The sequence below is a fragment of the Camarhynchus parvulus genome, chromosome 7 (assembly GCF_901933205.1).
Source record: "Camarhynchus parvulus chromosome 7, STF_HiC, whole genome shotgun sequence".
Classification (NCBI taxonomy): Eukaryota; Metazoa; Chordata; class Aves; order Passeriformes; family Thraupidae; genus Camarhynchus; species Camarhynchus parvulus.
The window spans coordinates 18,757,866-18,771,249 of record NC_044577.1 but is presented as its reverse complement, the minus strand read 5'-3'; the positions used below and the strand labels follow the sequence as shown (position 1 = coordinate 18,771,249).

General features: G+C 36.3%; 1 protein-coding gene across 2 annotated transcripts in view; it reads right to left on the bottom strand.

Annotated features, from left to right (window-relative positions):
• Positions 1–13,384, bottom strand: part of LRP2 (LDL receptor related protein 2) — a 111,702-nt gene that overhangs the window by 68,069 nt on the left and 30,249 nt on the right. For both annotated transcript variants that reach the window (XM_030952221.1, XM_030952222.1), the window contains exons 9-19: positions 12,463–12,582; positions 10,650–10,778; positions 9,362–9,531; positions 6,898–7,121; positions 5,920–6,126; positions 4,741–4,943; positions 3,972–4,112; positions 2,846–3,049; positions 1,933–2,125; positions 667–792; positions 242–372 (exon numbers count right to left, since the gene is read on the bottom strand). In XM_030952221.1, coding sequence (XP_030808081.1) covers positions 242–372; positions 667–792; positions 1,933–2,125; positions 2,846–3,049; positions 3,972–4,112; positions 4,741–4,943; positions 5,920–6,126; positions 6,898–7,121; positions 9,362–9,531; positions 10,650–10,778; positions 12,463–12,582 — 1,848 coding nt within the window. The remainder of the gene's footprint in view (positions 1–241; positions 373–666; positions 793–1,932; positions 2,126–2,845; positions 3,050–3,971; positions 4,113–4,740; positions 4,944–5,919; positions 6,127–6,897; positions 7,122–9,361; positions 9,532–10,649; positions 10,779–12,462; positions 12,583–13,384) is intronic.

Genomic DNA, 13,384 nt, shown 5'->3' with positions numbered 1-13,384 from the left:
TGCACTACATTAATTACCTGACCTATCTAAAATTATTTTTAAATAAATGTACATAAAACCAGTTCTAAAAACAAGCAAGAAGTACTAAATACATATTTTTAGTAGAAACTTTCAAGAGTGCTTTTTTGGGAAAATCAGTATTGCAAAATCTCTGCCATTTTATGTCACAAACTCACAGGTCATCATAAGAAAAGAAAAATCTGTGATAATGATAGATAATATTTTTCAGTGCCAGACTTACCTCCAAAAATTGTAAGGCCAAATGGGTGAGTCATCTGAGTAATATGTTCAAGAGTCCGTCTGTCCAGCCCATCAAAGGTGCTGTGCTCAATTTTATCAAAAAAAGCATCCACCCAGTACAACCTCAGAGAACTAGAAATAATGAAAATGTTATATCTTTTTGAGTGACATTATGTCCATTACAAAGCACTAGCATTTCCTTAAATAATAATCTTCAACCTACAAGAAGCTATTTTGCCATGTGGGAAGGGATTCTGAGAAAACCTTATATTTTAAGGCTTTTCAACCAATTGAAAGATAAGATCTTCAAGAAAAGAGTGCCAGTGCATCCAATCTGACATAATTCCATTATTTTTACTCCGTAACAGTTTAAAGGAAGAACCATGTTTGCTCAGAAAGCTTCTCTGTCTTCTGTGTTGGTCTTACCTCCAGTCAATGGCAAGGCCATTGGGCCAGCCTAGTGTTGTATTGACAATTGGCAAGGCATGGGATCCATCGCTCCAGGCCCTCATAACTTTTGCAGGACGGAACCAATCTGTCCAGAATATATACCTGAAAGGGCACATGTCAGAAGACACAAAAACTAAATTATATAATGTGATTAAACAGAGCAAACATTGGAAACAGCATTAACATTTTTCTTTGTATGACATCCTTTGCATAACTTAAAAAATACCATTTTGTGTTGTCCTTCTCCTCAATTGGCAGTAGTACTGACAATTTATATTTATCCTGTATACAACCACCAGAATCTTTGGAAGTATTTTGGTTCTTTAGACATAAAATATCCATTACTTGGTTAAAATTGGTAAGGTTCTCATGTAATTACTGACAGATAAATAAAACCAATCAAAAATGTATCTTCCAGCATGAATACTACAAAGAATTTTCTCTGGATCCATTTAACTTATGCTGATAGTCAAAGAGTTGAAGTTAATGTTAAATAATTTTATAAAGCAGCAAACAAAAAATGTTGCAATATCCAAGGATCCACGTTCAACATTATTGTTATGAGATTACTTTCAAAATAGTGTATTTGGTTACTCATGAAAATCAATATCCAAGAATCAAGAAATTCAGTAGTACAACATTATGAAGCCAAACTATGCTGTGAAAGAAACACTGTCTTGGCACTGGCAAAGAACACAGAGTATGGAATTTGAAAGTAAGCATTTCCATCAAAGAAAAGCAGGGCTTTATTTTGTGTATGGAGTCACATACTGTAAGGTCTGTACCAAATACAAACAGTAGTATCCAATATGGTTCAAATAAAGAAATTCAGAGAGATAAAACTACAGAAACAACGTTAGCAGTCTGGAAATTGAAAGCATATTAAAAACAATTTAGCAAACTCCATCTTTTAACTACAAGAAATAGCTTTGTGAGTGATACAAAGAAACCAAGATATTTTGCCTTTTTATCAATGAACAGGAGTAAAAGAAAAAAACCATAGTGCTTTTAAAGAGAGTTCTTTTGAGTGCTTCTGTCATGTGCAGTCTCTCTCACCATGACCTTTCCTCTGAGTGCTGAATCCTAGGCTGAAATAAAACAAACGAAATAGAGACAAGACAGCTGAAAAGAGATGGTATTTTGAAAAGAAAAAAAAACAGAATCAGATGTAAATCTAATCTCACCAGTCTTGTTTAAACCATGAATTTGTACATAAGGTTTAAAATGAGAATCTAAACTTACCCAATAACAGGATGAACCACTATTGAACGAGGATTATTTAAATTCTGAACAATAGCTCTCCTGGATTTATCTGCCAGTCTCATCACACTAATGCTCCTGTATCGAGGATCTGTCCAGTAGAGGTTCTTTGAGATCCAGTCAAAAGCTAAATCTTCAACACTTTCCACTCTATTAGCAGTCAAGATCTCTCTTCCTAGAATTTATAACACACATAATGATTGCAAATGCTAAGGAACAGGGGAAATAACATGAGTGCAGTATTCTATTGACAAAACTTGGGGCTCCCCTTGGTAAAAATGCTACCTCTGTGCTACTTAATATAAAGACCAATAATCAAGGGGAGGGGAAGGGTGCCCTTTGCTCTAGAAAAAGAAGGTGTATGTCCACAAGCACAACTGGAACAGAGGGGAAATACAGACTACCCAAAGGTCAGAGAAAAATCTGTCACTAAGTTTACACTGAGGTCAGTAAGGTCAGTGCAGTAATGACATCTTGCTCAACAGCCAGACTTTACCTACTCTTTGCACAGTAATGGTCAGCTGCAGTCTACCATTACCTGACCCAAGGAAGCAAGTGAGTGCAGAAAACTATATGCTGACATTTGATCATCATTATAAATTGGAGAAAAACATTCTTTACACTAGCATAAATAGGATTTCCAAAAATCTCACAAAGTTGGTAATCTTTTTCTGTATTACAGTATCATAGCAAACATCCTGCTCTCCAGATAGGATTCAACAAGCTTAATATGAGTTGTACAAACATTTTTGAGAAACATTTTCCAGGTTACTGGGGTCACGCTGAGATTTATCTGTATATCTCATAATGTGACTTATCACTATTTTTTTTAGAAAAATATATATTACAGTCTCCTTACCATAATTACTCTACAATTCCCAAGTATGATTCTCACCTGAACCATCAGTTTTCTGTTTATAGATCATGTCTTTACTTGTGTCTGAAAAAAAAATCGTGTCATCCTGAGCAGAGAAGTCAATTCCAACAAAGTATGAAGGGCTCCCTGTTACAGGTATGATCACATCTTCCTGGGTGGACAGATTGAATGGGATTCCCCGCACTGCCGTCTGGGATGAAAACAGCAGAAACTGTCGCACAGCTGTGAAAGGAAAAATCAGACACAGACTTTACTGATTCACAAGGGAGGACACCTGAGCATTAAGAAAATCTTTGTTTTATTTTGACAACATTAATAGCCTGAAAGTAGAAAAAGAAGAATGAGAAAATAGGGATTTAAATACTGACAAGATGTAAAAACTGAGGAAGAAAACCAAAACCCAATCCAGAATATTAGGTGATGTGGTCAATATTCAACTTTCATTGTTACTGTGCTCCTAATACACTTTTAAAGCAAACATGCCTATGGAAGCAGAAATCTTCTTCTGTAGTCTTGTCTTTATAATAATCTATAAAAAAAATAACTCACAGGCTTTGTCGAGCCACCAAAAAACTAGACAATATCTGGGGTAGCCAGATAAATGAATGGCCAAATAATAAAATTATAGACAGCATATATGACATACTTTTTGTCAGTAGACAGTCATAGTAAGTGTGCATCAGTGACAATTCTGCACTCAAACAGGAAGCAGAACATTGCTGATTGAAACACGCAGCTCTAAAATCTGTATCTATTATTCTAGCCATGTGTTCAAAGGGAGAAGACCAACCTAATCTGCACAGTACTGCACAGGAAAGCAGGCTTATATGTTCAAAATAATGCAAAATCTGCATATTAGCAAGCATTCATGCTTGATTTCAGGATTAAGAGCTCAATCATACAGCTGTCTATATATATTCCATATTTAACTCAAAATCCTCATTAAAGGAGGCAAGTTTAAATTATGGCTTGAAATTAAGATCAGCAGAACTGACTACATTTAAAGCTGTCAGAAAGAGTTGTGGTGAAAAGACAAAAAGTCCTCAGTATATTGAAGCTACTGAAGAGGGGAAAGATGTTCTAGAAACAGCTCTAGAGTTAATGGAGTAGCATTACTTGCAGCAGTTTTAAGGCATTTTCTTACCAACACAATGTCGCCCATCCACGTGTAGGTCAAAGCCCAGGGTACACCTGCAGCGATAACCTAGGCCATCATTATCTGTTTTGTGGCTGAGAACACAGACCTGCTCACATCCCCCATTATTGCTTCCACAAGGATTTCTTACTGGAAAATAATACAGACAGAATTATAACTTCCTCTATCAACCAAATGGCATCATTATCTTGATTTTTCAGGATTTTCTCCAACATCCACAATAAATCATGTGAATTATGTGAGAGTTACATCACATGGACAATATACCCCACCAGATCTAATGTGGAATGCACCAAAATCGCATCGGAGGTAAACATCATTAAGAAATTCAGCTTATATAGAGACACTCAACACACCCATTAAGGCCATAATTTGGGCTATAGTCTTCTGCACATAGACCTACTTCAGAACTATATCTCACAGAATTAATTGACTACTGGTAGCCTTTTCACTGCATTCATTGCAGCATTGAGAAAAAAGTCCTAAACACCAATACTACTCAGACCCACAGGTTTGACTCCACCAAGTATCAATCTATTTATAAAGCTCCCCCTACTCTTGAATGTTGCATTTGACAGTTCATCAGCTACAGGAGTTGGATGAAACAACTGGGTGTTAAAAATCAGCCCAGTTTTACAATACAAATTTATGTATCATAATTACAGGTCCTTACAGCAAAGTAAAAGTCTCACAATTTTTACCAGTTTTTGGTAACATACTTCCTAAATCTCCCTTCATAATCTACTTGTGGTCTTACCAAATGGCTGCCTGGCAGCGTGGTAAACTGTCACTCCATAAGGTCTCAGTGAAGACTGGTAGATCACTTGAGGGTTAGACTCTGAAAATTTGTTAGCTTTCACCACTGCCATTTTGGTCCAATCAGTGAAATAAACATTGTGTTCAAATAAAGTGATTCCATATGGATGAGGAATCAGTGAGCCTCCATGAGCTACTGTTTTCCTGTTATAAAGATGTTTAACATTATTTATCAAATATTACCTAGACAATAACATTATTAACAGGAGAAAGGACACAGTATTTTTAATTCATTCACTGGTTTTTGTTTTAACAGAGAGGCTACTATAGTACAAACTAAAAAGATCAAATTAATGGAAAGGAAAAAGCTAAACATACAGTTCATTAACCTAAAGGATATGGCAGTGAAAATAGAGAAAAAGTGTTAGCAAATTCCAACAAAATACAGTGAGTAAAGAAGAGAGGAGAAAAGATACTAACATTAATTTTATAATTTAGTAAGTGAAAAAATACATTGAACAATAGACCTGTCAAATGAGCAGAGGACTGTTTTTTGAAGTTAATACATAGAAGGTATGCTAAAAGGGGACATCTTGTTTTGAGTAACAGATACTAATCAGAGATACAGAGATAAGCAGGATTCTAAACAACACTACGCTGTAAGACACAGTCCCATAAAACCTCAAGGACTCCCTTCTTGCATGCTGTGATTTGGTTTCCCCAGCATCATAAGGTGAAGGACAACAATTTTTGACAGCAAAGATTTATAAAATGTAAGAAAAGTATTTAATACCTATCACACAAATTAGTGTTTTGAAGTGGGGTAGTTCATATAAATTCATTCATTAAAAAAATGCAAAGAAATTATGATGGAAAATAATGAAGATAATTGAAAAATAATAAAAAGCAAATGCTCTAAAAATGTGTACTGTACTGTCGGACTATAAAATGTACATTATAAAATAAGGGCAAGAGGCATTCAAGGTCGAAAAGAGCAAAGAATCATGAATTAAAGAATGTCTAGAAGCAGCATGACACCATAGAGACAAAGGTGCATCACATTCATTATGCTGTAATTTTCATCCTTTGTGTATCTTGTTTTGTTAGAGAAATCTTTTTTTGAACTAGATATAAAATAATCAGCATATCTGTAACCTCCAAGGAATAATATTTCACCTACCTTTGAAGTCCATCATAAGTTACAGTCTCAATGTAATCAAACCGGCTGTCAACCCAGTAAAGCCTCTTTGACACAATATCCAGGGTTATTCCAGCAGGCCAGCCTAATTTTGTTTTTATCAAATCCTGACGATTTGTGCCATCCATGAAGGCCCTTTCCACTTTAGGATCACCAGACAGACTGTCCCAGTCTGAGAAAAACAAATAACTATAAAGAGATAAAAAAGAAAAAAGGTCACATTTCCTTGAGATTTTATAAAAAACCCCAGTATTTCACATGGAATTTAAAACCAGCACCCTTACAGTACAGAATTTGTTTCTGGTATACTATGACAACATACTTTACACTTTCTCCACAAAAAGTACTTTTCAATTTCTTTTATAGAATAAATCCAGAAAGAAGCATGCTTTCACCCAAAAGACCTCAGAAGTACAACTTGCCTTAGTAAATCACAGACTTAATTTTACTGCTAGAAATAAACCAGTGACAAATAATTGCATCATGAAAGCAGCAGCCATTACTACAAGTTGCATGAAATTCTTCTTCCCATTCTCTGAAAATCCACATTTTCATGGTTCACATATACTTCTGAAGCATATGGATTAGGAAACACTAACTTTCCTGGCTTCATTCCATCTCTTTATTTTATATAGTAGGAGATCTGTGGGTGCTACCATAACTGAAATCTTCAAGGATAATACTCCTCTGCAGGGCAACTCCACAGGTCCCATTTTCAGTGCTGCTCATGCACACAGAACTCCAGCCATGAAACAGATACCCCACATTATAAATAAATGCATTGCACAGTCCTCTCATAAATTAAGGGGCAGAATAGGTTAGGATAGAATGCAAATGTTCAAAATATTTTATATCTGATTCTAAAATGACCACTCTTGCTGTTTCCTAGTTGTTTTCCATTTACATGGGGATAAGGGAATTTCTGACATCTTTTACCATTATCTGATAAGTATCACTTACCCAACAGTTGGATCAAGGGCTATTCCTCTAGGATTTCCAAGATTTTCAGCAATAAGAGTCACACGGTTTGTTCCATCCAAGTTAACCATATCTATTCTGTTCACACTGGTCTCAACCACATATAGCTTATTGTTAACCCAATCCACTGCGAGATTTTCAGGTGTGTCAACCGAAATATTTAAAACTTCTTGGAAATCAGAGCCATCAATATTAATAGAAAAAACCTGAAAGCAATACAAATATTGTCAGTACCCACATGATGTTTTGAATCACAAGTCACATGCTATTTGTTTTTTATCATCACATTGATCACCAATCCACAACTATACTTGTATCTACCTGCAGATACAAGCAAGTTACCCTCTAAGTTATTCCTTAGGTAAGTTTTTTTGCAAAAATCTGGAAAACAATGGAAAAATTGCAGAAGGCTTGCCTTCAACTAGCATTTCTGCAAATTGGACAAGATAAAAGACTAAAACAGCCTTGTCTGTTAGCAAGTGGTTAAAAAAAAAAAAAAAAAAGAGGAAAGTGCATTTGCTTTCCTGGAATCTAGCAAAACCTAGAATTTTTATTGATTGAAAACAAATGATCATGCTTTAGTAAAGCTCTCAACAGTGGTCAGAAACAAGAGAAACAAGAGGGGGAGCTCTTACTACAGCTACCGCTAAGGGGAAATAGCAAAATGAAGTAAGTAAGGGAAAGCTGTCCATCCTCACAGAAAGGAGCTCTCAGCTCGTGGTCTCTTTTATCGAAGGCTAATTTTAAGAGCATCCTGCTCAAGAAGAATAATGTTGTTATTTTACAAGCAAGTTCAGAGCTATATGAAGTAAACAGTCCAAACACAATAATTTTATGTATACAGTAATTGTGTGATTATAACTCTGGGTAATGTGAAAAGGTAGAAATTCTCTTTTTTTGGAACAACAGCATGAGATTTGGAATGCATTTAAATGAAAATAGAGATGACCAAGTAAATATATACAAGAAAAGTAAGAGCTGAAAGAGTTGTATAATTTTAAATATTCTTCAGTTCCAAGTAACAATAATCAAGATAACCACTTAACTGTCTTCTCTGTTCTTTGGAAACCCTGTTGATGAAAGAGCTTATGGGCATTAGGTTATCTGGCAGTACACTAAATGAGATAAAGATGACACAAAACACAACCCACAATTCTCTGGTTTAGTTTATGTCTTAAACTTAAAAAAGAAAAAAAAAAGACAAAAAATGCCCTAGTAATATTATTTTAAGACATCAGGTGGAAATACTCATAATTAAGAAAATTCTAAATGCAAATGTTTTCATCTGGATAGTCTGGCTAGGACTTAATTAGATTAATTAATCTTAATTAAGTAATTAGGATTAAACTATATTGGGCAGATAAAAAGGCAGTCCTGGCACCTGGGGTGTGCAGCAAAAACCCCCATATTATCTTTTATTTACACCTATTACAAAGACAGAATAAATCTCCTGTCTCATAAAAGTGCAGATTTGACCCTGACTACATTCAGCCATTGACAAAGCAACTGCAGCAACAGGAACCTACTACAGCCACAATAAAAATGCCAGAGCTGTGAACAAGTCAAAAACTGTGCACACAAATCATGTCCTAGTTGACAGCCATGCAGCAAATGTTCTTTCCACAGAACCAGCATGGAACTGTGGTGAGAACTCTAGTTTTTATTGGGTGTCTTATGTGTAGGTTCAGAATTATGACAGTGACATCAAATTGATCCATCAGTGGCATTAGCAGGAGCCAGGTCACAGATTCTCCTTCACTCTGCATGACAATCAACATGAGGACAAAGATTATGAAGTTTCAGCATTTGATCTAAGATTTTCTTTGGTTTCCATAAGTTATGCACAGAAAAAAAGAACAAGGGTGCCATCCAACTTCCACAAGAGTCTCCAGACTGTTTTTTTTTTAATTACTGTGCTCTACTGTGTCTTGAAGCTAAAATAATTACTCTTAAAAAAAAAAAAAGAGAAAAGTAACACAATATTGGCTCATTACACAAAATACTGTCAATATTTGTTATTCAAGCTCAATTACAGTGCCATTTGAATTATACGAAGAAGTCTGATTTTTATCATCTTGGAAGGCACACAGCTTTTACATTTTAAATGATCATGTTTCAAAAATTACCAAGAAAAATTTGTTCCATTTTGAAAGAATGTCTACTATTTCTCTTAATTAGTTTTTTGGACTCAGTCTCAAGTAAAATTAAAAGTTGCTCAAGACATTCCCATACAATAGGATTCTTTGTTTAATATGTCACATGTAATAGTATAGTTGAAAAAATGCAGTCATTAACATAAAACATTTCAAGGAGCTTTTTTGTTAGAAAACAAAAATACAGCCAGCTTTGGCTCTCAAAAAATGAGGGCCTATCAACACATTCTGCCTCTTGAAGTTCTCTACTTCCAGGTACACAGAAATACATTCTTCTTGAAACTTCTACCAACCTTATCTTGCACTGTGTCAGTCCAAAAGATTCTGTGCAGGTAAAAGTGAAAGTCCACTCCCACTGCAATCCCACGATTTTGTGACTGTACCAAAGTACGAAAATTCCTTCCATAAAGATCTCCAATCAGTAAATCACGGCCATTGGAAAAAATAATCGATGCAACACCAGCTGAAAGCACGAGTGACAGAGATAGATTACCATGCAGGCAAGATATTTTGCAAAGGGGCATTGCAATATATACATACTGGTTCATACACACTGGACACAAAGTTTTAAACAGATGCTCAGGCTACAACCTGTATAAATGTTTCTATGTGAGTACTAACTTGCTGTGATTTGCCTTTGGTTTGTATACTTTGAGCAAATCAGGCAGGAATATGTATTTAAAGCCATACCAGCTAAAACTTTTATAAAACCCCTGTGCAAACACCAAAAGACTATTTCTATTAAAGACCTGACTTACAGCAGGTACTAAATTCTCCCATTTATAAGAGAGAAATACTCAGAAAATGGTGAGCTGAAGACTGGTGGCTGAAGAAAGAAGGAAGGGGGAGGGAATTGAGCAGTTTTTGCTTTTCTAAGAAACAAGACTGCTAATCAGCTATGCCAAGCAGGATTTCCCATTCCCACCAATTCTCTGCAGGCAGGAGCACCTGCCTTACACAACAGCCTGTTAGGGCATTACATCTCCACAAAGCAGAGTTTCCTGGGGCCTGCTTTCAGAACTAAGCAGGAGATCAGGAGAAGAAGCCTACAGCTGATGAGGAACTACTCTCTGAGAGATAAGTATTCTTCAGAGTTCAGACTCTGGGACACTCAAAGCCAAGAGCATGGTTTCTCTCACAGGCAAGTGCTTGATCTCACCATTCAGCAAAACCATCTTCTGGCACATTTCTAGAAAAAATTAGGTTTCCTGATTTCTTGACAACACTAAGTTCCACAGAGAGCATGACAGAAAACTGTCCCTCACAGAAATAAGATTTTTTTTATTCATGAATGCTCTGGCAATAACCTCTCAACTCTGCAGAAGTCAGGAGTGGTGAAAACACAATGGAGCCTAACAGACATTTGTTGATTAGAGGAGAAACAGCCCTGATGAAGCAATCAACACCAACCTGCACACACCGACAGATACAGAGTTCTGACATTTGCTGATATTCTGAAAGCTGTCCTGACCATAAGTCCTTAAGGGCAGAGTTAAAATCAAAGAGAGCTGTGCAGGTAAAACTACCCCATTTTACCTAGCTATATCTATTTGCTCAACAAGACACTTGGGGCGCACTGACCTGAAGTGTTGGCCCGACAATGCCGGTGATGCTCGAGGAAATAACCTTCCACACAGTGGCACTGGTGGTGTCCCACACGATCTTCACACAGCTGGTCACAGACACCCCACATCTGACAGTCATCAAAATCTGTCAAGTGAATAAGGCATATTTATAAAAAACACTTGGTATAAAATTCATGTCATAATTAAGACGCTGTGAGTTTGTCCTCTCTGTTTGCTTTATATCTATTTGCAAAACTATAGCATGAAGAAAGTGAGTTTGCATGTTTTTCCAGAGTGTTTCAGTTTTGTACTTCTGGATAACAAAAAAATCTGGGTTTCCTGCCCAAGGACCTACCTGCAATTCTGCCCCCCATGAAAAAATACTAACCAACCAACCAAAAAAAAAAAAAAAATCTAAACCATACCTGCCAGGAGAAAAGGAAAAATCATTTGAAGGGATGTCATTGTCTACTTTCCACAATACAGAATATGCCTATGAAGTATTTTTCCTGCGAAAGATCTCTATACTTGGCACACACAAAGACTTGGCTGGATTTAAGCCCACTCTGAAGGTGAGCTCTACCTTTATTTTAGTGCATGCTTAAGCCTTTAAGTCCTACTTGAAGGCAGTGTTTATTAGCTCAGATTTAGTACCACGCTAACAGGTATCTGATTTACAATTAAAAGCTGTCTGTGCACCAGCACCAGCAAGAAAAAGTTCCTTTTAGCATGCAAAATACCATATAGGTAGAGTACTGGATCTGGAATTATGCAGTACTGACTGTCAGCCATTCCTTCATGACAAGTTTTGCTCTGGTCACAAATATATGCCTAGATTTCAGCAAACCAAAATACATTGACTCAGATTTACAAGGCAGAATCGGATAACTAGGCTTACAGGGCAGTCAAAGAAGACTCATTCAGACTGCACCAGATTTGGGAACGTGTCCTTCACATATTTCCCACAAAAGCATGAAAAAATGGATGGAAATTTCATGCTTTATTTCTCTGCCTCTACAAAGAGCAACCATTCTGCCATTGCAGCTTATACAGCCTTAGGCCACCCAGTATTCCCAAAACTATAAAAAACTCATTAGAGACTGAGTATCTGAAATGCTTTTAATGGCACAAACACCATAGCTTGGGTTGAAAACTCATAACAGATATTTAGCCCTTTTATTAGGCAGTGCTAACTTTCATGATTCTGAAGTTACTCAATTGCCAGCTACTGAGATAAATCATTTGTGCTACCAAGTTACAGCAGCTTTACAGTTACCCTTGCATTCTTGTAAATATTCTTCTTCTTCGTGTAAATTATGTATATACTGAAACCCCACAGAAGACACAACCTATCCATAAAGCAAATACAAAACACCCTTTTTATTTTCAAGTGTAATGTTCTGCTGTCTGCATATACAGCCACTTTCCAAAAGTAACAATAAATTCAACATCATTAACTGCTTTTCCAGGCATGCAACAAACATTACTGAGGAAGAAACAAACTCTCTCTACGTAAACAGTTAAAGACCAGTAAAAAACTCTTGATAATAAGCCATCCATCCAACAGCACATATTTTAAAACCTAATCATGCTGTCACTATATCTTTAGGTCAAAATGAAAGAGGTGTTTATGATATCTCTCTGGTTTGTTCCTGTGCCACTATGCTGCCATTGTGCTACTAAAATTTTCATACATTTGCTGATTCCTGACATTTTCTCTTTGTCAATACATTTACACAATTTGAACTAACTTGCCTTCCTGGAATCCCAGCTTTCCCAATGAGTTGTGAGAAGGTACGGGATATCTGTAGTCCCTGGGCTTTACTCACCAATGCAAGTACGACTGTCATTGCTGCTTATTGTATATCCTGCAGGGCAGTAGCACATCCCTCCTGAGGGAGAGGAATGGCAGCGGTACTGGCAGCTCAGCGCAGCGCAGCGCGATACATCTGAAAGGCAAATACAATAGTTCACAAACACTCCTATTACAGAAGAACAGAATAATTTCTGCCTTATTGAGTTACAAAGCTGAAGTATTTTCTATGATGGGCCTTCAATTTCAAGTACAGCTTCTTAAAACTAATCTGCAGAGAAAATTATGTACAAAGTTTCACAAAATCTTATACATTTACATACATGCAAGCAAGGGCATGGAACACAGAAGAGAAGGTACTGTTTTTAATAGGTTTTTAGAACAGAGTTAAAGAATAAGCATCAATCTTATATGAACCACCAATGGCAAGTGCTGTGTAAAAAGGTGACCAGAGGAAGCCATCTGTAATGCCCCAAAACTTTCCATGGTTCCACAAGACCTACTTATGAGCAATACATCCTTGAGCTCCATCTATTGGTACATAACCTCATCATTTACTCTTCTATGTGAAAACCCCCTAGTATGTTATACTAAGAAGGATATGTATATCATTCTAATGTATTAGAATATACTGTTTGCATTGTGTTCGTGGACAAATGATTCTTTATCCTTTAGCTCTCTTTCTCTCTCATTTTTCCTTCACTAATTCTACAAGTATTTAATAAACAATTCAGTGGCAAGCGAGTAATGATTGTAAAACACTTGAATTATGATTGCAAAACACCTGATAAAGAAGGAGGTGAAAGTCAGCATTTTCCTTTTCTTCAAATTCTTCTGTTAAATGCCTTGCTTTGCAGCTTGTATCTGCTGTAACTACCAAACCACTCATAAAAGCAAAGGGTGCTTTTTTACAATAAAGTTTCATTTCCTCTTATTTT